The sequence below is a fragment of the Gobius niger genome (assembly GCF_951799975.1).
Source record: "Gobius niger genome assembly, chromosome: 16".
NCBI lineage: Eukaryota > Metazoa > Chordata > Actinopteri > Gobiiformes > Gobiidae > Gobius > Gobius niger.
The window spans coordinates 8373150-8396640 of NC_136867.1; the positions used below are offsets into that span (position 1 = coordinate 8373150).

Genomic DNA, 23491 nt, shown 5'->3' on the forward strand with positions numbered 1-23491 from the left:
ACTGCTAAGCTAAAAGCGTTTATTTACACGTTTACACTGCGGTTTTATACGTTAGCAAACGTAAAATGTTTCAATCGATTCACAGTAGCACAGACGAAGTGACACCTGGTGGCGACACTCCAGAATGCGAGGGCCCTTCTCATGGTTTTGCAGACTTTAGCAACACTACAACTTCTTATGGCCCAGCCTCAGGGTCTTCTTCATCCCGCCTGAGTGCGGAAGATGCCAGTACCAGTTCCTGCTTTGGTATATCTCTTCCAAGAATCGCCACAGCAGGTTTAAACCGAATTCTTATTTCTTTTTTAGGTAAACAATGTGTTGTTACCACTATAAGTGTAATAGTCCTACTTGTTTCCCCCAGATCATATCCTTCACAGCCTCAGGTCACATCATGCTCCAAATCCACCACTCTTTGGCACAGACAGCTCCACCTCCTCCACTCGCAGTCGTGGGGGCACTCCCAGACTCAGGACCCCAAAGTCATCCATGCCGGGCGCCCATTCTGTCAGAACACCATTTACTGACCACAGTGGTACCGTGTCTAATCGTATTTGTCATCATTTGTCAATCATTACTCATTACACGCTTTCTTTATTGCTTTCTGTTTTGTTTTTTTTGTAGCCACCAGCTGTTCCTCTGCAACATCCACAACTGGAGCATCTGTGATCGTGGCTGTGGTTGAAGGCCGCGGCTTGGCTAGAGGGGAAATTGGCATGGCGAGCCTTAACTTAAAATGTCCAGAGCTTGTTCTGTCTCAATTTGCAGACATGGGCACGTACACCAAGGTGAGCCATTGAGAATACTATTCAGCGCTGAAGAAAGATGCACAAGCCACATATGCATGCCACGCTTTTTTTTGTTCCAAGGTTATAACCAAGATTCATATTCTCATGCCGCTCGAGATACTGATGCCAGACACAGCCAGCGACAAAGGGAAAGCGACAAAGCTCTTCAATCTGATTAATGAGAATTTCTTGGTAAAAATACATATATTCATGAAGCGCAAGACGGTTTTAAAACAATGCCACCCTTGTGACAGGGAGTGCCCTTTACTGCAATTCAGAGGAGGTATTTTAATGAAAGAAAAGGACTGGAGTACATTCAGCAACTGTGCGCACCAGAGTACAGCACGGTTCTTATGGAAGTACAAGCTAAGTATGCCACCGCCCCTAATATCGCCAGCTCATTCTGACACTGAACATAGTCATCTCAGTTCTCAGTTCTTATATTAGTTTTCCTTAATAGCACATTTTGATTTATATTATTACTAGGTACTACTGTCTGGCTGCAGCTGCGGCTCTGCTGAAGTACTTGGAGTTCGTTCAGGACTCGGTGTACGCTGCAAAGTCTCTCAAAGTCAGCTTCACGGGGAGTGAGCAGACGGCTATGATCGACTCGGCATCTGCCACTAATTTAGAGTTGGTCATCAATAACCGAGATCACAGGTAACGGGATGTCTTATGTAAGATTGAACACGTAAGACTGAACACAGATCACAGTTATTTCACCTTGGAAATATCACACTGCACAATGAACTAGAAATTATAAACAGAGGACTGAAATCTTCCTGTACCCTCTGTATGTTCACGTAGGAGTGAACATTCACTGTTTGGAGTCCTTAACCACACAAGAACGCCTGGAGGTGCCAGAAGGCTACGGTCCAATATTCTGGAGCCTTTGGTCGATGTGGACACTATAAACATCCGCTTGGACAGCATTCAGGAAATACTGCAAAACGAAGAACTCTTCTTTGGTTTAAAGAACGGTCAGAGCCAACAAATATCAGTGTTGGATGCACTTGAGGATGTAGTTTTGTACTACTTTTGAATAAGTGTTTTCATATGTCTCTCACAGCAATAGGCCATTTCCTTGACATTGACCAGCTGTTGTCTGTTCTCATTCAAATCCCCAAACAGGAAACTGTAAATACACTATTTTTGTCATTTTATCACACCAGAATTTTGATATTTTTTTCCATGCTTTGAAAACAATCTGTTGCACAATTGCAGGTTCAAGTGGCTGAGGCAAAGATTACACATGTCATTCAACTCAAACACACGTTGGATTTGGTGCCACGTTTGCGGGTAAGATGTTAGATCCGTTTTGTTTTTCTTTTATTGCTGATGATTTGATCATTATTATTTGTATGACCTGTAGGCTGTGCTGACAGAGTGCAACACTGCTGTCCTAAGGGCATACAGCAGCTCCCTTGAAGACAGCAGGTGACCATTCACATGTTTAAAATGACGCTTTAGGCCCTTATTAATGCTCATTAACTTTAATTTACATTCCTGCTCCTGTAGATATGACATAATCCTTGAACAGATCAAGACGGTGATCAATGATGACGCCACATATCTGAAAGGGAGTCTCAGCATGCGGACCCAGAAATGCTACGCAGTCAGGCCAGACATCAACGAGTTCCTGGACATTGCCCGCAGAGCCTACACTGAAATTGTGGATGACATTGCCGGTGTTTATTCGAGTTCTTATTTCTCATCTAATCTCAAAGATATTTTGCAAAAAAATCTAAAATAATTAGTTGCCCTGTGTAGCACTTGTGAGTCAAATGGCAGAAAAATACGGCTTGCCAATGCGAACAAGCTTCAGCACAGCTCGTGGATTCTATATCCAAATGAAGCTCGATGGAGTTGTTTTGCAGGATGGGAAACTTCCCGCAGAGTTCATAAAGGTGCAGAGTTCTCTTATAAATGCTTAAAATATAGAAATACTTTGTTAACATTTGTCTGACTTAGGTAACCAAGCAAAAGACCAATTACAGCTTCACAACGGCAGATCTGATGAAGATGAATGACCGCTGTGACGAGGCCCTGAGGGAGATCTTCCACATGTCTTACGTGTGAGCCACAATAAATGAAATATCCATCACAATCACACAGCGTTCAGAACAATCAGATGAGCACTGCTTCATTAAATGCTACCTTTTTTCCCTTGGAGAATTCTATGACATTTTTCTGCTTTTAGTGGGTTCAAACTGCCTTTGGTAACTAGTTGAATGTATGCATTAAGGCCACTAGAGGGCAGGCTATGACCTCAGTAGTCTTTCAGCACAGAGTAAAGTCTAAACTTGTCTCCTGATAGGGTGGTATGCCAGCTGCTGAGCGCTGTCCATGAGCACATCCACTGCCTGTATAAGCTGTCTGATGCTGTGTCCATGCTGGACATGCTGCTGTCACTTGCAAACGCATGCACCATCTCTGACTATGGTGAGTAATACTCACTTAAGCCACTTGACATGCCATATTGAACTAAAGGAAAAGTGAATTGTTCTCTGAAGGATTTGTGTAAGCACATAAAGCAGACAAATTCACTCCTGTGAGGCAGAAACCCGGGTACAGATTTGGCAGCTCCGCTCGCCTCACTTCTTTCTGTGTGGGTTGTGAGCAGCACTAACTCAATCAGCCACGTGGGAAGTGGCACTGGCCCTCAGCTGTCTGAAAGTGTCTCCACGCACTCCACACAGACACGTGCTGACTGCCTGCCCCCCTCTATCCCAACCAGCTCACTCACATTACCCCTGTTACATAAGACTGCACAGGCACACACTGTATTTAATGTGCCGCTCTCACCAGTGGAGCAGACTGTACTGACTGCTCACAGCTCTCACAAAATCTACAGCATAAACAACATACCTTTATCAACAAAACTCTTGATATTTGCTGACTCATGTCTACAGCAGTCAGTCATTAGCATTGCATTTGAATTTGAGGAGTGAATTTACGTGAATGAAGATAATTATTGGTAATTTGTCCATTCATTTCACAGTGCGTCCAGAGTTCACAGACACACTGGCCATCAAACAGGGGCGTCACCCCATCCTGGAGCGGATCGCTGGGCAGCAGCCTGTGTCAAACAATACCTATATCTCAGAAGGCAGCAACTTTGTCATTATAACTGGACCCAACATGAGTGGCAAATCCACTTACCTGAAGCAGGTGGCATTGTGTCAGATTATGGCTCAGATTGGTAACTAACATGTACTAAAGAGTTTTTTTCAATACTTATAAAAAACTAATACATTATTATGTTTTAGGATCCTATGTGCCTGCTGACTATGCATCTTTCCGTGTGGCTGATCAAATATTTACCAGAATAGGTGTGGATGATGATTTTGAGACTAGTTCTTCAACATTCATGTTGGAAATGAAAGAGGTACGGCTAATTTAACATCGAACTCATTCACATTTGCAGTAAATGGAAAGTATTCCCTATGAATCTTGTACTTTTTTTGAGGTTTCCTACATAATACACAACGTCAGTGACAAATCGCTGATCATCATAGATGAACTGGGGCGAGGTACAAGTGCTGAGGAAGGCATTGGCATCTGTCATTCTGTTTGTGAGTTCCTTCTTGGCCTGAAGGTAGAGTAATCACACTTTGCACACAATGCAGCTGGAAACCGGACAGGCGGCATGTCAGATTCCATATAATAATACTTTTTGTTGCTACTAAACACATCTTTGTTTCCCTAGACATTCACTTTGTTTGCCACACATTTTCTGGAGCTTTGCCAACTGGAATCTTTATATCCCAACGTGGAGAATCAGCACATGGCAGTTCAACACACACGAAATGTTGAAACTGGGGATGAGAATGTGGTCTATACATACTTGATTAGCAGAGGATGTTCTGAAGAAAGGCATTACGGTACAAAGTCTGTTAAATATCCACAAACCATAGCTTGTAAGTTTTTTTGTTTTTTTTTAAAGAACTGTTTGTTTGGCTTTTGCAGGCCTCAAAGCAGCAGAAATGACTGCCCTTCCTCCAGCCATTATACAACAGGCCAAGACAATCGCTTCCAATGTCAGCCGGCAGCTCATGGTGCGGTTCTTGCAGACTACATACTGTTATGCCATAATCATTTACTTTAAAGTGTGTCTGAAATTGTTACAGGCCAATCACATCAGTGACCCCGAGACACAGATTCAGAGGGCAGTGTACCACCTGGCCACCCGCCTTCTACAGACCGCAAGGAACTCCCGACTGGACCCGGAAAGTCTGCGCATGTACCTGAAGGGCCTGAAGAAGCAGTATGAAGCTGATTTACAGGCTGCACAACAGTTAGCAGCATCTGTGGATACGGAGGAAGAATGACTGAGTCAGCATTAGCACTAGGAGGGGCAGAAGGATGGGCACTCAAGAATAGATGACTGAGAGCTTGGAATTCAATCATTAGCCCTGTGTTCACTCTTTAATGGCTCCTCTGTGTTTAGAGAAGAGTTTATTAAGTTATTTTCACATGTTTGCTATTCTCATTTATTTATGTATTTATTTATGTATTTATCCAATACATTCAGTGCTTCATTGATGTATTCTTTCATAATAAATGTTCCAATGCAATACTTTTAAGGTATTTGTTTGTTGTACCAATGGACGCTCCTTACGTCGATTACGTGTGTTGAATGCTGACGTACACGCGGCAGGGTAAGGCGGGGTTTAATGTTAGTAGTTGACAGCTCCGTATGCTGGAGTCTTTCGGCACATCCTGATAGTCGAAACAAGCGCACACCCATTGCCAGCCTGTGACCCGCCCCCGCGAACCAGAGACAGGCGATAGTGTGACGGAGCAGCAGCAGAAGAAAGACACCCACCCACCCCAGGCTGGAGCTGCCCTGGGAAGTCAGGAGTGTGCAGCCAGAGTCAACGCGGAGCAACGCCATTTCTCCGCCACAGGGACCAGCCAACCCACAGCTACAGGTATGCCGCTAGGTGCCGTTATTGTGTCTGTGTGTGTGTACGTGTTAATCGCCACATAGGCACTCGCTGTGGTCCCAGGCCGGGGCTCGGCTTCACACGCACACACACGGGCCTGGGGTCGGCCTCTCGGAGCTGTGCGGGAGCAGAGAGGCAGCACACCGGCTCCGAGTTTTAGGAGACAGGGGGGGGGGGAGGCTGGGTCAGTACTTAGACACGCCAGACCCGTGTCTCCACACCAGGAAGAGAGGGTTTAAACCTTGATAGCTTCTTTATCGCCTCCTCTCCCTGTCCGCGCTGTTAAATGGACAAGCTAGCATTACGCTCTCCCTCACGTTTCCTAGCTATGTTAGCCGTAGCAGCGAGCTCATTCACGTCACTACGTTTCATTCAATTCCGCAACGATGTGTCAACGTTTATCCAGGGAAACCGATGTCCAGAAATGTACTTGGTCCGAACAAGGCTTAACCAAACCAAAGTCATCGTCATATGTTCCTCTTTTTGTGCTTTTTATGCTCCGTTTGCATCGCTTTACTAACGTGGGACTTTGATGCTAAACTAGCTTAAATATGTTTTCGATACAAACGGGTCATACTGTGAGATATTTACCTACAGTTTTGATTTTGTGAGGTTGTATCGCTCTGAACCGGGCTGTGATTTTTTTTTTAATTGACGTGGCCAAGTCGTGCTGGGACATTCAGTACTCTCAACCCCTCAGAGGTGCCCCTTTAAATGGCCCAACAAGTTTCTGTGCTATTTTATAAGTTACTTTCGTTTTGCTTTGATGATGTCTTGCCAGAAGGCTAAATAAAACCATTGTGGCTGATTCATGTTGCCCCACACATGCGCACTATTTAGTTTTTATTCCTAGTGAAAGTGTAACTTTTTTTGGAACACCTTGGAATGAAACAGCTTTATTACTTTATCACGGAGGTAAATGACTCATATCGAGTAGTTAATGTTTCCTTTTTGTGTACTTTGCTTCCTTCCCTTCCTCGGATACTGATAATTTTACTTATCAGACAGATCCTTGAGGGAAAAGGAATAGTGTTTGTCCATGACTTTTCCACTTCTTGTTACATTTGTACGATTTGATTCGGAGCGTTGAAGCAGTTCGAGTCATTCTTTGCATGGTCTGCTTTGAAATGAACTTCTATACTGCCGCTGTGTAGATCTTTTATAGATTGACTTTCTAGTTCCACTCTTGAATTCCCATCTCCAGCCCTGTCCCAGTAGGTTGGATTTGGGACAGCCAACGGCGTGAGAGGCCTTTGTCTCACAGCCTCATTCTGATGCTGGGACAGGGCTCTCACTTTGTACAAGGAAATTCACACACCTTCTACTCACACACGGGAGAGAAACAATGCAAGTTCCACCCATTCTCGATCAGCCAATAAGCCAGTCCAGATTTTAAAGTTATGTCATAGCTTTAAATGTACAGCTCTGGAGTTTCCAATAACAAGAAACTGAGAGTCGCACTAGCGGTCTTGTTAAAAAGTGCAGTAGTGGAAGAAGTACTTCATTCAAATATCCATTAAGGTTTTTTATAAGAAAGCATTAGCAATTTAGTTAAAGTTAGTGTTTGGTAAACACTTCATGTAAAGAAGAACTGCTATTATAGCTACTACCACCACCTCTGATACTTCCTCTTCTTATCTATTTTCTTACTTGTTCAAATGCTCTGTTTTATTCAGTATTTGAGCAAATTATTTGCAATGTAGCTCCCAATCTTGGAGTGCGGAGTATGTGTGAAATTTGCCATGGAAGCACATGAGTAGTGTCTAGTTACTTTCCACCCCAGGTCTTATTTTACTTGCTGAGAAAATGCACATATCTTCACACTCTCTTCTAATGTTTAAACTAACAATCTGCAATGACTTTGCCATAAATCCATTTTGAAAAGAGTGACCTTTACCTTTACAATCATCTTCTAAAGTAGCATTTTTTATTCCAAGTTCCTGAGCCAAGTGATAACCTGTTTTATGACAAATATGATTAGTTAGGTAATAACATAGTTTAGAAATGTTATGTAATAATGCTGTTGTATTGGTGTGTGTTGTGAATGGAATACTTGGAAGAAAGTGAAATCCTGTCGGCGGCAGCATTGCACACATGTTGGCAGGAAGTGTTACTGGGAAGGTTAATTCATTATCAAGGGTAATCTTCCTAATCCAACTTACTGACACGGCCCAGTCTGCAGCACGGACCGCACGTCATGTGGCTTCCTCAGGTCGTATGTTGGCATTATAAACAGTTCACAAGTGACTCTTTGTTGGCCAGACTGTATTGTCAAGGGCGTAGAACTGCTCCATTAGCCAGGGGTTAACTTTCCTCCTGACCTGTGCTTCTGTGCCTCTTTGAGCTTTGAAAATAATGGGCAATCATTCTTTCATTTGCAGCCATGTCCAATTATAAACAAATAGAAAATATTTCATTTAGGAAGTATGATGTCCACATCAGGATAGTGACTTTATATTTGACCTTATAAATATCATATACTATGATTTATGACTTTCTTATCGAGCGCACTATAAACCGATGTTGTTCAGCCAGACTGCAGTAACGGTCGTCAGTAGATGAACTGTACCGAACATGTGGGAGTATTTTTACCTCTTGTAAAGCTATGCTGTTATAAATACCTCTGTGCCAGAACTGAAGACAAGACGGCCACTGTCATATATGTTTTCTCTTTATTCTTTCATGTATGTTTTGAAAATTTAGCGAGAGAGAATTTAGTGAACAAAATGCCACCATTTAAATGTTGTTTTTTTTTGCAGAATGGCGGTGGATATCTATGACTCTCAGTACCTGCTCATCCTGGCCCCTTCTCTGGTCATTGCCCTGATGTTCTTGTTTTTCTGGCTCTTCATGAAAGAGACCTCCTATGATGAAGTACTGGCCAAGCAGAAACGAGATCTCAAACTACCACCAGCAAAGCCAGATACTCGCAAGAAGACGGACAAGAAAAAGAGCAAGAAGAAGGAAAGTGCTGCCGTGGGCGGGGGAGGCGAATCTGAGGAGGAGACCAGGGATTTTGATGGACTGGACGGTGCCAACAACTCCGCTCTGGAAATGGACGAGGAACCGCTAGAGACAACTCCTGAACCCATCCCTGCTGCTTTTGTGCCCCCTGTGTCAGCTGACCCTCCAGCCGGTGTCAGGGAGAGGAAGAAGAAGGACAAGAAGGCGGCCAAGGCTGCTGCTGCCGCTGCCGCCGCCGCCGCCGCTGCTGCTGCCTCAGCGGTGTCTTCAGACGAGCCGGAGGTGAACGGCACCAAACCGGTCAACAGCAAGGCCGAAGAACCTGTGAACGAGAGTAAGAAGTCCAGCTCACCCTCTCCCCGCATCCAGGCTGAGGTCCTGGTGCAAGTCCAGTCTGCAGCTCCAGCCCAGGCCCAGCAAACTCCTCCTCAGAGCTCTGGGAGGAGGAAGAAGAAACCCAAGGCAGAGCCTGGTGAGTCACTTTGAAGAATAAGCAGGCCGCCCTTTGTTTTACAAAAGTTCAACCTGCAATATCCATTTCCTCTTTGTCAAGCCATGAACGTCAGAGATAGTTGAGTATAATAATAAGGGTTTGCTGCTGCCTGATTTAGATTCTTGCACAATGGTGCAGTGGTTAGCGTTCGTGCTTCACCGCTAGAAGGTCCCAGGTTCGGTTCCTGGACAGTCTGCGTAGGTTTCCTCTAGTTACTTAGTTTCCCCTACCATAGCTTTCAAGGTTCATTTAGACAGTAGGGTTAGAGATGTTGAAATCTTTCACCTTTAGCCGCAATCTGCAGGCCGTCACCGGCATGTGGTGATGTTACCACTAAAACATGTACAATATGCCAGGTTCAATGAGAGCGGGAGATGGAAATTAACCCATGGCTACAATCTGGCGTTGCGTGTTTACATGCATGAGTCCCATGTGTGTTCATTAACATACACTGTCCTGAACCAAACCAAACCCTCAAAGCCCTATTTTTACCTGGATTCATTATATGCACACATTGGGCTTGTGTACAGCTTTATGCCATAGGCAAAGTGAATCAGGGGCTACTAGCAGAAAATAAACCGGTTACCCAGCTGATTATAATGGGGTTATTGGTTTTGACTGTTAAGAATGCTGTTTATGCTTTCCTCAGGTGTGGTCCTATTGGCCGGCCATCGGAACTAATTTTCTACTTCATCAATAATCTTTATCGATGCAGAATGAAGTGTGTTTGGCGCACACGTTAGCAAGCAAAGGATCAACCTCGACTTGTTAGAAAATCTTTGAGTCATTATTGTACAACTGCTCTCTTCAAACCAGCTCCAGTGGATGACCAGCAGCAAGAAGCTAAACCAGAGCCGGTTCCAGTTATAAAGGAAACTCTCATTGTGGTTGAAACCAAAGCTGTGGATGGGGCTCCCCCACCTGTCACCGGAGGAAAGAAAAAGAACGCCAAGAAGCAGAAGACTGAGCCTGGTATTTATTCTACATCGCTAATGTATCAATGCATCATGCCAAAGCCTTGTAACACTCTGTCTTGTTTGTTTTTCCGTTAATCCAGTGGAGGAACCACTGGCTGATTCGCCCACACCGGCCAACCACCAGACGACCAACAATGACAATGTCCCACCGCCCAAGAGCAGCGGCAAGAAACCAAAGAACGAGGCTGACAAAGGTTTGGAGATGTTCCACTCATGTAGCTTTGTATACGAGTATTGCTAACTACTCTTCCTGTAACGGTGCAGAGAACACAGGGCTGAAGCTGAAGGAACTTGTTTCTGGCCTGTCCGGTCTGGCGCTGTCGGACGCAGAGGTCGTCAGTGTGCTGGCCCTTCTTGGAGAGAAAAGCCCTAATGCCCTGAATACTTGGCACAAGGTATGACTTGGAACCAAACAACAAAACGGGGTGCATATTGCAAATGGAATAAACTGTATATTTATCTTACAGACTGCTGCCAGGCCAGACCCAGCCGAACTGGAGCGAGAGAGGCTTTTTAACACACTCCAAGAAGAAGCGTCCATCGCGAAGGACAAAGTCAAACAGCTTAGCCAGGTATTGCTTTTTTATATAGTTTAGTATTATAGGTATAAATCCACAATTATACTCACATAGACCTCTGTGGGTTAGGAGCTTCAGGTTGAAAAGCAGAAAACCGGCCGAGTGGAAGCGATGCTGAGAGAACAGCGTGCAGCCATGGAGAAGGAACTGGGGGGCATGCAGGCCAAGGCCCAGGGCAGCTACCAGGAGCTCCAGACTATGCAGATGAAGGTAACGCATCAGCAGCTGTGCTCGCTGAGAACCTCTTGTTCTGCTAAGTGTCGCTGATTTGCTGTGTGGGTGTAAATGATACTGAATTTAAAAATCGTTCAGTTTCAGCAGATGCGTGAGCAGCTGGAGAGCCAGATCACCCGCCTGCAACAGGAGAATGGCATCCTCAGAGACGCTGTGAGCTCGGCCACCAACCAGATGGAGAGCAAGTCAGTAATGCACCTATCATGAGCATTTTACACCTAATTCCAGACCTGTGCATAGTAATGAACATTAAAGTTCACATTGCTTTAAGTGGAAATGGCTGATTCTGCTATGTATCTGTCAGAATGCAAATGTTTTTATCTGTTTTTTTAATGCGTGGAGTCTAAATGCTTTCATGTGAAATCTCCAGAGGCCCCGGTCCTCCATCTGAAATAATGACGTCCAATTATACAATGTACCGTATTATTTAACGGCTAACGCACCTGTGTTGCTCGTCAGGAATTCGGCCGAGCTAAACAAGCTGCGCTCCGAGTACGCCAGCCTGAGGAATGAACTGGCAGACAACAAGAGCAAGCTCCAGCAGGAGGAGCACCAGAGGGTTTCACTGGAGGTCAGCTACAAGCAGAACGTGTCCCAGCTGGAGGTAACGCTAATCCAGATGCATACGCTGTTGTTTTAGCCTCCGCTTCGTTTTCCCCCCAGCTGCCTCGCAACCCAACAGAGCTGCACAAAGTCTAGTCATGCGTGTTCACCTCGGATCAGGTGTGCGCGTTTGTTAGCGTTGGCGGGGAAATGGGAGGAGGTCGGGAGGGAAGAGCTGAGGAGGGGTGTGGGAAAACCAACCCTCGTCGGGAGGATTCTGTTTGCTTTGGAAGCGGTCTTTTTTCAAGCTTCTCCGTGCGTAAACAGCACTTCCATGCTAGACGCCTACAGAAGTTTCTCAAATGGTGCTTTCCCCAGATCCAAATTGCTATTAGTGTGAGCGATGAAGCAAAGGGGAGGTGAAAAGATGAGACATTCCCTTTACTTTTTAGATTACGATACATTCATATTTTCAAAAATAAAAGTCTTGCAATCATAGTTTGAGCCTTGATTTTTGGTTTATTCTTCCTTATAAAAGTCTTACAGAACCAAGATATTTTGGGGCAGTCTTGCACACTGTGAAGGCCATGACAAAACTAACGAGGATTTTTGAGGTGTTTACAAAATGCTCTACAGTGGGATGCAAAAGTTTAGGCACAACATGTAGACAAAAAACTGAAGTTGAAATTAAACTTTCTGTCTAAGTTTAGACTTGAGTGCGTTTCTAGAGCCCTGATTTGATAACAAAACAAAAAGCAACAGTAAGCAAATGTTTTGTTTGTTTAATTTAGGCCCAACTTCAAGATGCAAAGCGCCGCTGGGAAGAGCTGCAGAATTTCCTACACACCGTCAACGCAGACAGAGAAAACCTGCAGGCCTCTAAAGAAGGTGATAAAAGCGTACTTGCTTTTTTGTTTGTTTTTTGTCCTTATTTTCAAACGGCACTTGTAACACCAACACTGTCCCGCCGGGCACAGAGCTCCACGCGCAGCTGCTCGCAGTGGAATCGGAGATGGACCACAAGAGCAGAGAGATCCAGACCTTGCACAGCAGTCTGACCGAGGCGATGGTGTCCAAGGAGGGGCTCGAGCAGAAGGTCATGGAGCTGCTCGAGGCGTCGCAACACGGCGCGGCAGACGACTCCATGCAAGCGCGAGTTCAGGTCAGACGGTTTAGCCGAGTCGGGAGTCTTTCAGGTCAAACGCTGAAAGCAATGCATATCGTGTCGTGTAATGCTGGCGATTTGTGTTTCAGGATCTTGTCAATGAAAACAAAAATCTTCAAGTCCAAAATGAGATGCTGCAAGCCCAGGTCACCTCACAGGTAAATGGGTCAAGTGCGTCTCACTGAAAGCTTGTCTAAAATGTGTGTGTGCTAATGAGCTTTCTGTTGTACATTTAGGGTGCCCATGTCTCCCACATGGAGGAACTACAAAAGCTGTAAGACATTTTTGTCATTCTTCTCCTCATTTAACATGTTTTGGCTTTCGAGTTGTTTTTCACATGCTTTTTTCCCCCCTTGAATGTAGTCTGGCCGATAAAGAGCTTCAAAGAAAGAGTCTGGAAGATTCTCTAAACGCAGAGAGGAGCAGTGGAGCCGGCAGAGAAACAGACATGCAGGTAACTCCATAGCAGATTCCTATTCAAACAGAACACTGGGTGATTACACTGGAGGAATTTGGGGAATGTTAAATATGTGTCTCTCCTCTGTTACTTGCCTGCTGCTTTTAAAGATGTGGCTTTATTACATTCTCGTGCACTTTGAGCCAAGTCGGGCAATTTAATTTATAGACCAGAGAAAAGAAGATGTGCGTCATAAAGCAGCACAATATGACATGAATAGTTATTATTTCAAGTATTGCATCACAAAAACCTTCTTACCGCTGCTAAAGTTACTTTATATTCCTCCACAAACATGCTCTAAAATGTATTTTATCCTTGTGTTAGTTTAGTTTCAGTTTTCCCAGTGTTAATGCTCCAGTACATGTTAAAAATGTCTGAACTGAATCTTACTACACTCAAAAAATATGCAGCATTTTCTTTAAAACTGTTCAGCCCAGACCTCCCTTTGAACCCATATGTAAAACATCTATAGAAATCTAATACTTTTCAAACACGTTTAGCCTGCAGTGTGTTCAACAGTATAATGAAGAACATTTGATCAGTTGATCTTCTGTTGGTTACATAAGTGTGTCGTTTCTCACTGTGTTGAACAATACATTTCCGTGTGTAGGCCTTGCACAATGAGAACATGACTCTGAAGGCAGACATCCAGAATCTGCAGGCCCAGATTTCTGTGCAGGTAAGTGCTCTGTTCTTATTGTTACTCCAACAATGTCCACGTCTCCCTGTTGTGACACACCCATTGTCTTTGAACCTCCCTGACACTGCGCTCAGACTGCCTCTCAGATGGCTCTGGACCAGATCCAAAAGAGGTGTGTAAAACACACGACTGCAGGTCCTGCTGCATATTTGGATAATGCTTAACTACTGCTCATGCTTCCTGCACAGTGTCCAGGAAAAGGAGGAGAGCATGAAAACTGTTGAGGGCTTACTGGAGAAGGGACTGATTGAAGTGGCAAACAAAGAAGAAGAACTGAAGGTCAGCACAGAGTGTTGTCCTTGCTCTAGATTAGAGAGCGCTGTAGAAACTGTTGTAACAGTGTGTTGAAACAATGGTTGAACAAAGTGGGTATTATGCTTTTTGTTTGTTTTTGTATTTTGGTTATAATTTCAACTTGTAATTAGTTTAATTCAGTATTTTCTGATAACTAATAACAATGACTAGCATTTATGGCTGTCAAAATGATCGCACTGACTCAAACACAAAACACCAAACCAGACTACAAAAAGTAGCAGACACTGGCATTTTGTTTTTATCCTGCAGCTTACACTCACGTAGAGTTAAGGTAAAGGGCCTTCACCCAAAGTGCTTAGTAGGTCAGTTAAATTTACCTTCAGCCTGTGTCCAAGTGGATTTATGATCAAACACCATTTTAACAGTTACCTTTTCGTTTATAGGCCTAATTATTTAACATTTTTCATAAATTGTGCCCAAATTCTTCAAGTTTGTCGGCCTATTATTGGTGATCAATATAATAATCACATGATTAAAATTAATTGTGATTAATAAAATTTTGAAAGTTTACTTCATCTAAAAGTGCTTTACAAAATTGCTAGACTCTAGTTGTTCTCCCCACACTGTGGTGTAGGCTACATGCGTACTGTATGTACTGTATGTACATGCGTACTGTATGTAGCCACAGATGCCCTGGGGTAGAGTAGACTGACAGACATGACGGAGGACTATTATGCAACTGTCCCTCCTTTAATCAATGTCTCATAGGAAGTCTGCAGTGATCTGGGTGATCTTTACAATGTGGCGGGTGTGACGTGAAAGCAGTCTAATACATCTTAAATGCACCTTTTTATATAAGTATTTTCTATAAATATTTAACAACTCTCTACTTGTAAATTCAAAATCTATTGTTTCTTGTGTAGGCTACGAGAGATGAGTCTGAGGCTTTAAGACAGGAGATCGATGCTCTGAAGAAGCAGCTGGAACAGGTGAGAATTTGAGCGTTAATGTCCACTTCTTTCTTATGCTTAACTTTTTAACTGGCTCATCTCGTCCATTATTGTAGGCATCGTCCGAATCGACAGTACAGGACTATAATGGCCAGTAAGTGTAGTTACATGCAAACCAAATTCATCTGAATCAGCCCATTACTGAGCGATCACTGCATATAATGGCCACTTACGTTTCAGGATTGAAGAATGGGGTATGAAAGTTAAATCACTACAGGAGAGTCTCCAGGCAGCACAGGACAATGGCTCTGCTCAAGCAACGAGAGCTGAGGTTTGGTCCAAAATGAGTTACTCTTTGTTGGTGGAGCTACTGTGTGTAAAACATCTCTTCCCTGTGATAGTCTCTGGAGCAGCAGTTGGCCGCCCTGCAGGCAGAGATGGAGCAGCTGAGACAGAGAGAAACGCCAGAGACGAGCCAGGAGCAGACCGACTTCAGTGCCCAGCTCCAGCAGCTCGAGCAACAGTAAGACTCATAAACGTCACACGGCATAGACCTCATGAGGCAGATCCATAACACGCATGTGGTGCACAGGCTGACGGCCAAAGGTCAGGAGATCCAGAGACTAGAGGCTGAACTAGAGACCAGAACAAAAGAGTTGGAGGAGAAGATGGAGCAACAGCAGCAGCAACAGGTGAGGAACTGATTCTCAAATGTATTGTCTCTTAGTGTAAGTAAAGGAAGAGTATGAGTAAGAGTATCATGCTTTACATTACTAACATCATCAATAAAAGGCATGACAGGTCTAGTTATCATCCATACTGTACCATTACTGGACATGGTTTAAGTAACTATTTCTTCTCCTTTCTATGGCAGTCTGTCACAGTGGCACCAAGCACAGAGCTTCTTGGAGAGTAAGTATGCTTTGTACGGGAACTGGGGCACTACACTTTGGTCACAATACACATATATACTGTATACATATGATCCGTATTACCATGGTATTACATTTTTATATGGGAGTTCAATCTTTACCTGAAGAAAACACAAGGTGAGTTTCCAAGAGCTTAAAACTAAATATATTATTATAATAGTGCTAAATCAGATACAGCTGTGGTTGTAATACAAACCTTCCGTTATATTTTACTTTGCATCCATTATTATCGGAGCAGATATCATTAACACTGATACAAACAATTCAGTAACTGTCTCTTGCACACATTTAGTCACACCAATAAGCAGATTGTAAAGCGTGGTGTGTGTGTTTGTAAAACCAGTGCTCTCTCTGTCTAAGGTTGTCCGAAAAGGAGAAACAGATCTCAGATCTTCAGGGAGAACTGTCCGAGCTCAGAGACTCTCTGGAGCTTCACAGAAAGAAGAACAATGTAAGTGTTTTATTCCAGCAGTTACTATTATACTTGTCTTTATGTGTGTTTCCTAAAACCCTCTTTAAAGTCTACGTGGTGGACATTGACACTGTTCCATATGAATTGCATGGCCTTATTACAATGTTTTATTTAGTGCATATATTTGGAGTGGCTAGAATTGGCAACAGGCCTTGATTCTTGATTTAGTTACATCAAGTGGGTCATTCAGAGCATTAGAAAATATCTGCTCTAGGGCTGCACAATTTTGGAGGAATATCTAGTTAAGAATTCCAGTTCATCTTCTGGATAATACTGCGATTGCACTTCCATTTCAGATATGCATTTGAATATCAAATGTATCCATCTTACTCCAGCCTACTCCTTCTGAGTTTTTATTATGATGTAAGAAACCACCATTACTTCTACTATTCCAACTTTCATCTGAAATAATGAATCCCAACACTAAGACAAGAAGTTTGAAAAGATTTGTATTACATTTTGTTTAATTGTGCAGCTCTAATTCCCTCTAAAGCATGTTCACGTGCACTCTTTCTCTGAACACATTCACGTCTAAACTAAGTAATAAGTCCAGTTTCTGAATAAAATACCCACTGTGTTCATCTGTTCCTGTACAAGTCTTTCTACCTGTATCCTCAGTGCATGTAGCTTTACCCATGTGAAAGCCCAGCCCTGGAAACATGTTGGAGCGCGAGTGACAAGCAGAGTGCAGTATAAACCTAGTCACTTCTCTTGTCAGTCCATTCCAGTAGTTTGTGATAGAGGCCCATTTTCCCTGAGGCTGAACTTAAAGCGGTGTCTCTCTGAAACTGACCAAAACAGGAGCTTCGGGAGAAAAACTGGAGCGCTATGGAAGCTCTGTCCGCCACCGAGTCCATGCTTCAGGGGAAACTCTGCAAAACTGTCAAGGTCGGCCACCACCACCACCACCTCCTCCTCCACCCCCCTCAAGTCTGCTTCACTCTGGTTCCAATCGGACGCCTTCCCCCGCACTCTTGTCTTCCCATGAATGACCCAGCATCAGTCATCACAAAGCTGCATACTCATTTCGCCTCATGTCAACTTATTTGTTAAAAGAAATCTAACTGAATCAGAAATCAATATCAATCAAAAAGTAGTTTCACGGTGATTGGATTTAGGCTTTCCGAGGCTCCTAAATGAGTGTGCAGTGACCAATGATTTCACTGGGTGTCACTAGTCTGAGATTCATGGCGATCATTTCACCTCGTCTTGTGTTTGAGCATGTTTCTGCATGTTCTGCTCCATCGTGCACTTGTGATTTTGTCCAGCTTTTGTCCATGCACTAATAGATCATCCTGTAAGCCTTCCGATGCATATGTTTCTTAATGCTCTGTGCCCACAAGCCTAATGAGTCCTGACATCTCCCTCATGCAGACGTGCAGCGTGCTAACTGGCCACTCTATTAACAGTTGAAGTGTATGTATTTTAGTCTGCGCCAGGAGCAAGGGACATGCTGAGCCATCAGCACAGCAGCTGCCCCTCTGAGATCAGGATCAGTACAGTAGAGATGTCTTCAGGCACTATATCCAGAGGGCTCTGCGGCAGCTGCTCAATGCTGTCAGCGCTTGTTTTCACTGCTTCCTGGTGACTGTGTAATGGGCCGGTTGGTTCATTGTGACGGGGCAGTGTAGGAAGTCACGTGGGGAGAAAGGAAAGAAATGTATTAAAAACGGCCAAAGAAAGTTGTGGGTGAATTTGTTGGAGCAGCATTACTAAAGAATGTGCAGGTTTGAAGATGTTGCTGTGAGAAATGTCGTTTTTTTGTGATCAAATTAGTTTTTTAACCTTGTTTGGATTGTACCTCTTGCAGGAGAATGAGGCAGCACTGGCGGTGTCCCGGGCTGAGTGTCGAGATGTCCTGCACAGACTATTGCCCCACGTGCCTCTGCCCTCCGAGCAGGTAGGCTTTGCACTATGTTGGTCACATACCGTAAGCGCGTTTGCTGCTGGAGTTTACATTTTTGTTTTCACTCCAACAGAACCATCAGGAATGGCTTTGCAACTTTGAGAAGGCACTGTCAGAAATCCCAGCTGCACAACCCACCCCTGCATCAGGGGACGATGAGGTACATGTGCAGTACGATAAAGAACTAAACGTGATCAAAACCATTGTCTAACAGCACTTTATCGCAAGGGCCTTGCTGAGAAACTGAAAGAAGCCGAAGAAAGCCAAAGGATTCTTCAGAAAGACTGTGAGACCTACAAGAAGGTTTTGGCAGAGACAGTAAGTCAGGGTTTGACTGAATTAGCCCAGAAACTCATCACAGAAATTCCTGCTTAGTTTTGATATAAAATGGACTTGCGATGCCAATGTGTTACATTACTGATACTGAGGAGTAAAGCAAAGTGAAGACGATGAATATGATTATGAGGATTATGTCCCTACTTTTTAATTTTCATCATCAAATAGTTCTTTAACAGATGAATTATTCTGAAAGACTATAATACAACTGCAGCAGCTGCTTTTATGTTTACGGTGTAATATCTGTTTGGTCCACAGGAGGGCATCCTACAGCGTCTCCAGAGCAGCGTTGAGCAGGAGGAATCCCGCTGGAGGCAGAAACTGGAAGTGTCCCAGGGCGAGCTGAGGGAGGTATGGAATCAACCGCCAACATTAATAAAACAAACCATCCTAAAAAAAATCTAAAATAACATTCCCATTAAATTTGTACTTGTTTCCTCTTTAGACGTCCCAGAAAGTTACAGAGCTGGAGCAAGAGGTTGAGAAACTAACCGAAGGAGGAGATCTTGATAATGTTAGTGTACTACATACAGAAAGTGTGTGGACATGACCCTGTCAGCTAATACCATCTGTATTCCTATTGTGCAGCTGAGACGGGAAAAGCAGCACTTGGAGTCCGAGTTAGAGCGGGCGGAGCGTGAGAGTGCCACTTATGTGACAGAGGTCCGAGAGGTGGGTCCAAACTAGTTTACTCATTTTACAAACTCTTCAAACGACATGTTAGTCTTTTAGTTTGTGCATGCTTTTGCTGTAATAATGAAGGTGGTTGACGTCAATGTAACATTCTGCAGCACACATCTCCAACAGCGCCTCATGCTCACTTGTAAAGAACTGTCAGGCGCCACAGAAGTATTTGCATCATTAGACTCTGGCTCCTCAGGGTCACAGTCTTTCCTGCTCTCATCTAGAGCCCACACTTACTGACTGCGTCGCATCTGCTATAGTGATGCTGGAAACCCGCACAATTCCAATAAAACCATCATTTTAAACTGATTTCAGCTCAAAGATCTGTTGACTGAATTGCAGACCAGACTAGATGGCTCATATACAGAGGCCATCAGGCAGAATGAGGAGCTGACTTTGGTAAGCGCTGGACTGGATCTATTAGCTAGCGCTCCTTTGCACCCTGTCGCTGCCAGTGCTGTGGGTGGTCTGCTCTGAAACTGAACACGGGTCTCAGTCTTCTTTCCTAACAAAGTCCTCATCATTCATAATCTAATCCAAAACACTACATTTGTATCTTTGAACCACACATTTCTAATAAAAGGTTGTGAATGATGACCTCTAGTGGTAGAACTAACACCCTTGTTCATAAGACATATTTTACTCCGTATCTGCTACATGTTCTAGCTGCCTAACCAGCGCTTTTTTACAAAGGGATATGGAAATGGGCTATGGTGCGCTTCAGATCTTCTTTAGGATGTTCGTAAATTCCCTGCTAAAGCACGTTCTCTTTGTTGATGACAGTTGAAAACGCAGCTCACAGAGACCCTGTCAAAGCTGGAGTCTGAGGAGAATGAGCGGCAGAGAGTGGCAGCTAACCTGTACAAGGTAATGTCCACAAGAACTGCATCCATCACAGGAAAACTCTACTATGTTCATGAACAGTAGCTTTTCAGCATGGGATTGTGAAGAAAGATGTTTGCATAGCAGTTGTGTTGAGTCCCCTGTTATATTTTCATACGTGTCTTCTGTCCTACCGTAGGCTCAACAGTCTGTGGATCTGATCCAGGGAGAGCTGTCCAAAGTGTCGGACAATGCGGACGAGCTGATTGAGAACAGCACCTCACAGAATGTATGTACTCTACTGTTTTTTTTTGTACATGATTTGTTTTTGTTTTTGCCAGCCATTGTTTATATGTGCCATTGTTTGTAGGATGAAACGGAAAGAAAGGAAAAGATGGCGGCAGGACTAAACCAAACTGTAAAGGAACTGCAGCTGCTGCTACAGGCTGTAAGCCAGCAGATCACCAAGGGACAGGCGGGGGTATGAGCTGTTCCAACTGTTGGACCATATTGCTTCTTCGTAGTCCAAGTGTAAAGCCTCATGATTGTCCTTTTTCTTTCAGGAGGCAGATAAAGATTTGCCCAAGGTATAGTGGGATTGGGCCCCTTTCACAAAGAGATCAACTTTGAACTTGGGTCTCATCACTACTACCTTCACTTCAAACTGTCTTACCCACTCAGCCACTTTCCCTTCACTCTCTCTGGTCACCTCACCTGTTCTCCAGCACATATCCATGACGCTGGCGGGAAATGCCTGTGGTGATTCACAGGGAACAGACTTTTATTCCACAAACTCCAGACACTGTACCAAAAATGCACGCACTACACCACATTCCTCTTCATCAGCCAGATCATTTTAGTAGAACCTTCTCAGCTCTTCTTGTGGCAACCATTCCTCTGTTTCAATCACATATTGTTTTAAATTATACTAAATACTGCAGTAGGTTTTTTATTCGTCTCAAAGGGCAATTATACGTTGAAATAAACTGGTTTTCATTACTTTTCTGTTAACTTAATATATTGTTTAAAAGTATGAGCTAGGACTTGCTAAGACGCAACATTCTTTATATTTTTTAACCTATCAAACTACACACTTGTATATTGATGAACTGAAGCATTGTGCACACTTTGGAACAATACTGGGTAGGGACATTAGTAGTGTCAGCATATCCGAAGATCACTATTTGGAGACGCATGCATATTGCACACAACTCTATACTGTAGCTCCAAATAACAAGGATTTTGTGACCTGTTGGACAGAAATGGTGAGATCAACTGTGTTGAGGTTTTAAATCCCAATGCAACTTGTCTTGCGTCCCATGTCATCTGTAATCAACACTCGCTCTATTGTTAAGTTCATTAACACGGAAAGTTTAGTTATTTTGTAACAGGTGATGTTAATAAAAAGGGATGCTTGATAATCCTTCAGTGGTTTTCTATTCTTTTACCAGCACAGCACTTTATCAGTTCTCTTTTGACCAGAGAAATCTTTGTTCATCACAAGCTTTTACTTCCAAACTTGCCAGTAGAAAATGTCTGAAGAATGAATTTTATTGTATGGCATTACTTGAAGGCTTCTAATTGATGAAAATGGTTGTAGCTCCTTGTGTCCAGAGAAGGCATTGCTTTCATCTCCCGCATGTTAATAGCATCCCAACAACAGCGCTGTTGTTCGGGCTGCACGGTGGGAGGGGGTCAGGTCAAGGCCGTAAGCAACATGGGATCAGCACATTCTTCACATTCTCCCACACTGTCATGCTGCAGTCAGCTGATGGGAGATCTGGCTTTTACCATCATGGAAACAACCAGAGAACAGACAACCCTGCTCTCATCTCTACGTGATCATGTACACAGCATTCATGTAGCTGAAGTTTCCAACTCTAGTTCTGGTGCTCCACTGTGAGAACCTTGGGATTGCCTATGATTATAATGTCATCTCTCAGCTACTTTCAGTATACCGTACATTGCGTAATATTTGGAATTCCCTTCGCTCTTGTGTCACACTGGAGTATTAAGTAGAAATGAATAAGACAGATTCAGTTACAGTATTGGCCTGAGGCCTTTAGACAGCATGACGTTTGAAAACTACTCCGCTGCCGCAAAGAAGTTAATAGTGGCTTTGTCTTGCCTCAGTCATCATTGCGTATGCAGTTGGTCTCAATTATGCAATTTGACTTTCTGAGATAGGCCACAAGTCTGACCACACGTTCCCTTAAACATGGATGTAGATGCGCTGCACACAGCTCCAAGGCTGAGTTCAGAAAGCGGCCCACTCCCTGCATCTGCTCTCCATCAGTGTGGTATGTGCGAGAAAGTCTTTGATCCCTACTCCTCAGCTCTAAACCGAGGGGTGTGTATGTGAGGGTGACTGTAGAGCTCTTGTATGAGTAAATACAATGGTCAGGCCAGTGGATAAAAGCAGGCGACTGGCAACAGCCTGTCACTAAAAGAGCATTTAACGTTTATTATAGCAGCTTTGCCCACAGCCTGAAGATGAATTTTTCAAGAAAACCTGTTTAAAATATTATCTTTATTTTTCGTCCTGCTTGAACGTGAGAAACTCTGTGACCTCAAACTACCTTTGTTTTTGTTTTAGTGTTATTGCTCTTTGGAATTGCACACCAGTTCAAACATGAGGCCATAACTGCAGAGGCAATTGGCCCACAGTAGGAGCCTGAAGCAGTAAGAGGAGCCTCCAGCCAGGCAGAATCTTGTAAAAACAAGACCCTGGCAGGGCAGTAAACTGGGGCTGGGGGCAGAGGGATTTTTGATTAGATTACCAAAAAGAAAAGGTGTAGTCTCTCAGGTCTTTGGAGAAGATGTGTAAAACATTTGATGTGAGACTAGTTTCTTATCTTTCTCACAATGGGTGAACTTTGAAAAGAACCTGTAATTATACTATAATAAAGCTCCATGGTGTTGCACATTAGATTTGTGTGCTGATGTCAATCAATCAACAAAGGTTTGGATACTTGGCTAATGAAAGGAGTAAAACTGGTTTACCAACTAGGATGCATCCTACATAAAAGAGGAGTATTAAGCTTTCCAACATGAGAACACTGATGTTAATAAATCACATGCAGCAGCCAACTAATGTAATATTTAAAATTAGTTGGCCTTGGGTGGTCTGCAACAAATTAAATTTGTGAATCCCCCTCTACCCCCATGAGTTGGGAAAGGATGTGGTTGCCAAGCCCCATCTTGGCTTTTGTAATGGTAAATGGTCTCAACTTATACAGAGCTTTTCCACCTACATTAGGCACTCAAAGCGCTTTACAGCAAGGATCCA

At 43.6% G+C, this 23491-nt stretch overlaps 2 protein-coding genes across 5 annotated transcripts; both read left to right on the plus strand.

The window, feature by feature from the left end:
- Window positions 1-146: 146 nt before the first annotated feature.
- Window positions 147-5231, plus strand: msh4 (mutS homolog 4). The gene is made up of 20 exons (XM_079572942.1): window positions 147-276; window positions 362-532; window positions 622-785; window positions 867-977; window positions 1040-1155; window positions 1272-1445; window positions 1593-1765; window positions 1855-1922; window positions 2010-2084; window positions 2158-2222; window positions 2304-2473; window positions 2556-2692; window positions 2757-2860; window positions 3103-3227; window positions 3787-3987; window positions 4055-4173; window positions 4255-4383; window positions 4495-4669; window positions 4755-4843; window positions 4916-5231. The coding sequence occupies exons 2-20, from the start codon at window positions 487-489 to the stop codon at window positions 5114-5116; spliced, it is 2442 nt and encodes an 813-aa protein (XP_079429068.1). The 5' UTR covers window positions 147-276; window positions 362-486; the 3' UTR covers window positions 5117-5231.
- Window positions 5232-5509: 278 nt separating this feature from the next.
- ktn1 (kinectin 1) lies at window positions 5510-21599 on the plus strand. 4 transcript variants are annotated; one of them, XM_079573973.1, is made up of 36 exons: window positions 5512-5719; window positions 8494-9170; window positions 10008-10163; window positions 10249-10362; window positions 10433-10563; window positions 10636-10740; window positions 10816-10956; window positions 11059-11165; window positions 11440-11584; window positions 12315-12411; window positions 12501-12685; window positions 12778-12846; window positions 12925-12962; window positions 13052-13142; window positions 13756-13824; window positions 13920-13957; window positions 14034-14124; window positions 15024-15089; window positions 15167-15204; window positions 15291-15381; window positions 15452-15573; window positions 15643-15742; window positions 15925-15962; window positions 16343-16433; window positions 17256-17342; window positions 18265-18354; window positions 18434-18520; window positions 18589-18678; window positions 18955-19047; window positions 19142-19210; window positions 19285-19368; window positions 19696-19779; window positions 20164-20247; window positions 20402-20491; window positions 20573-20683; window positions 20766-21598. In XM_079573973.1, the coding sequence occupies exons 2-36, from the start codon at window positions 8495-8497 to the stop codon at window positions 20793-20795; spliced, it is 3798 nt and encodes a 1265-aa protein (XP_079430099.1). In that variant the 5' UTR covers window positions 5512-5719; window position 8494; the 3' UTR covers window positions 20796-21598. The 4 variants fall into 4 exon arrangements, with proteins under 4 accessions (XP_079430102.1, XP_079430099.1, XP_079430100.1 ...); XM_079573974.1 differs by lacking the exon at window positions 19696-19779 and having other exon boundaries at window positions 5513-5719; XM_079573975.1 differs by lacking the exon at window positions 17256-17342 and having other exon boundaries at window positions 5513-5719.
- Window positions 21600-23491: the final 1892 nt, after the last annotated feature.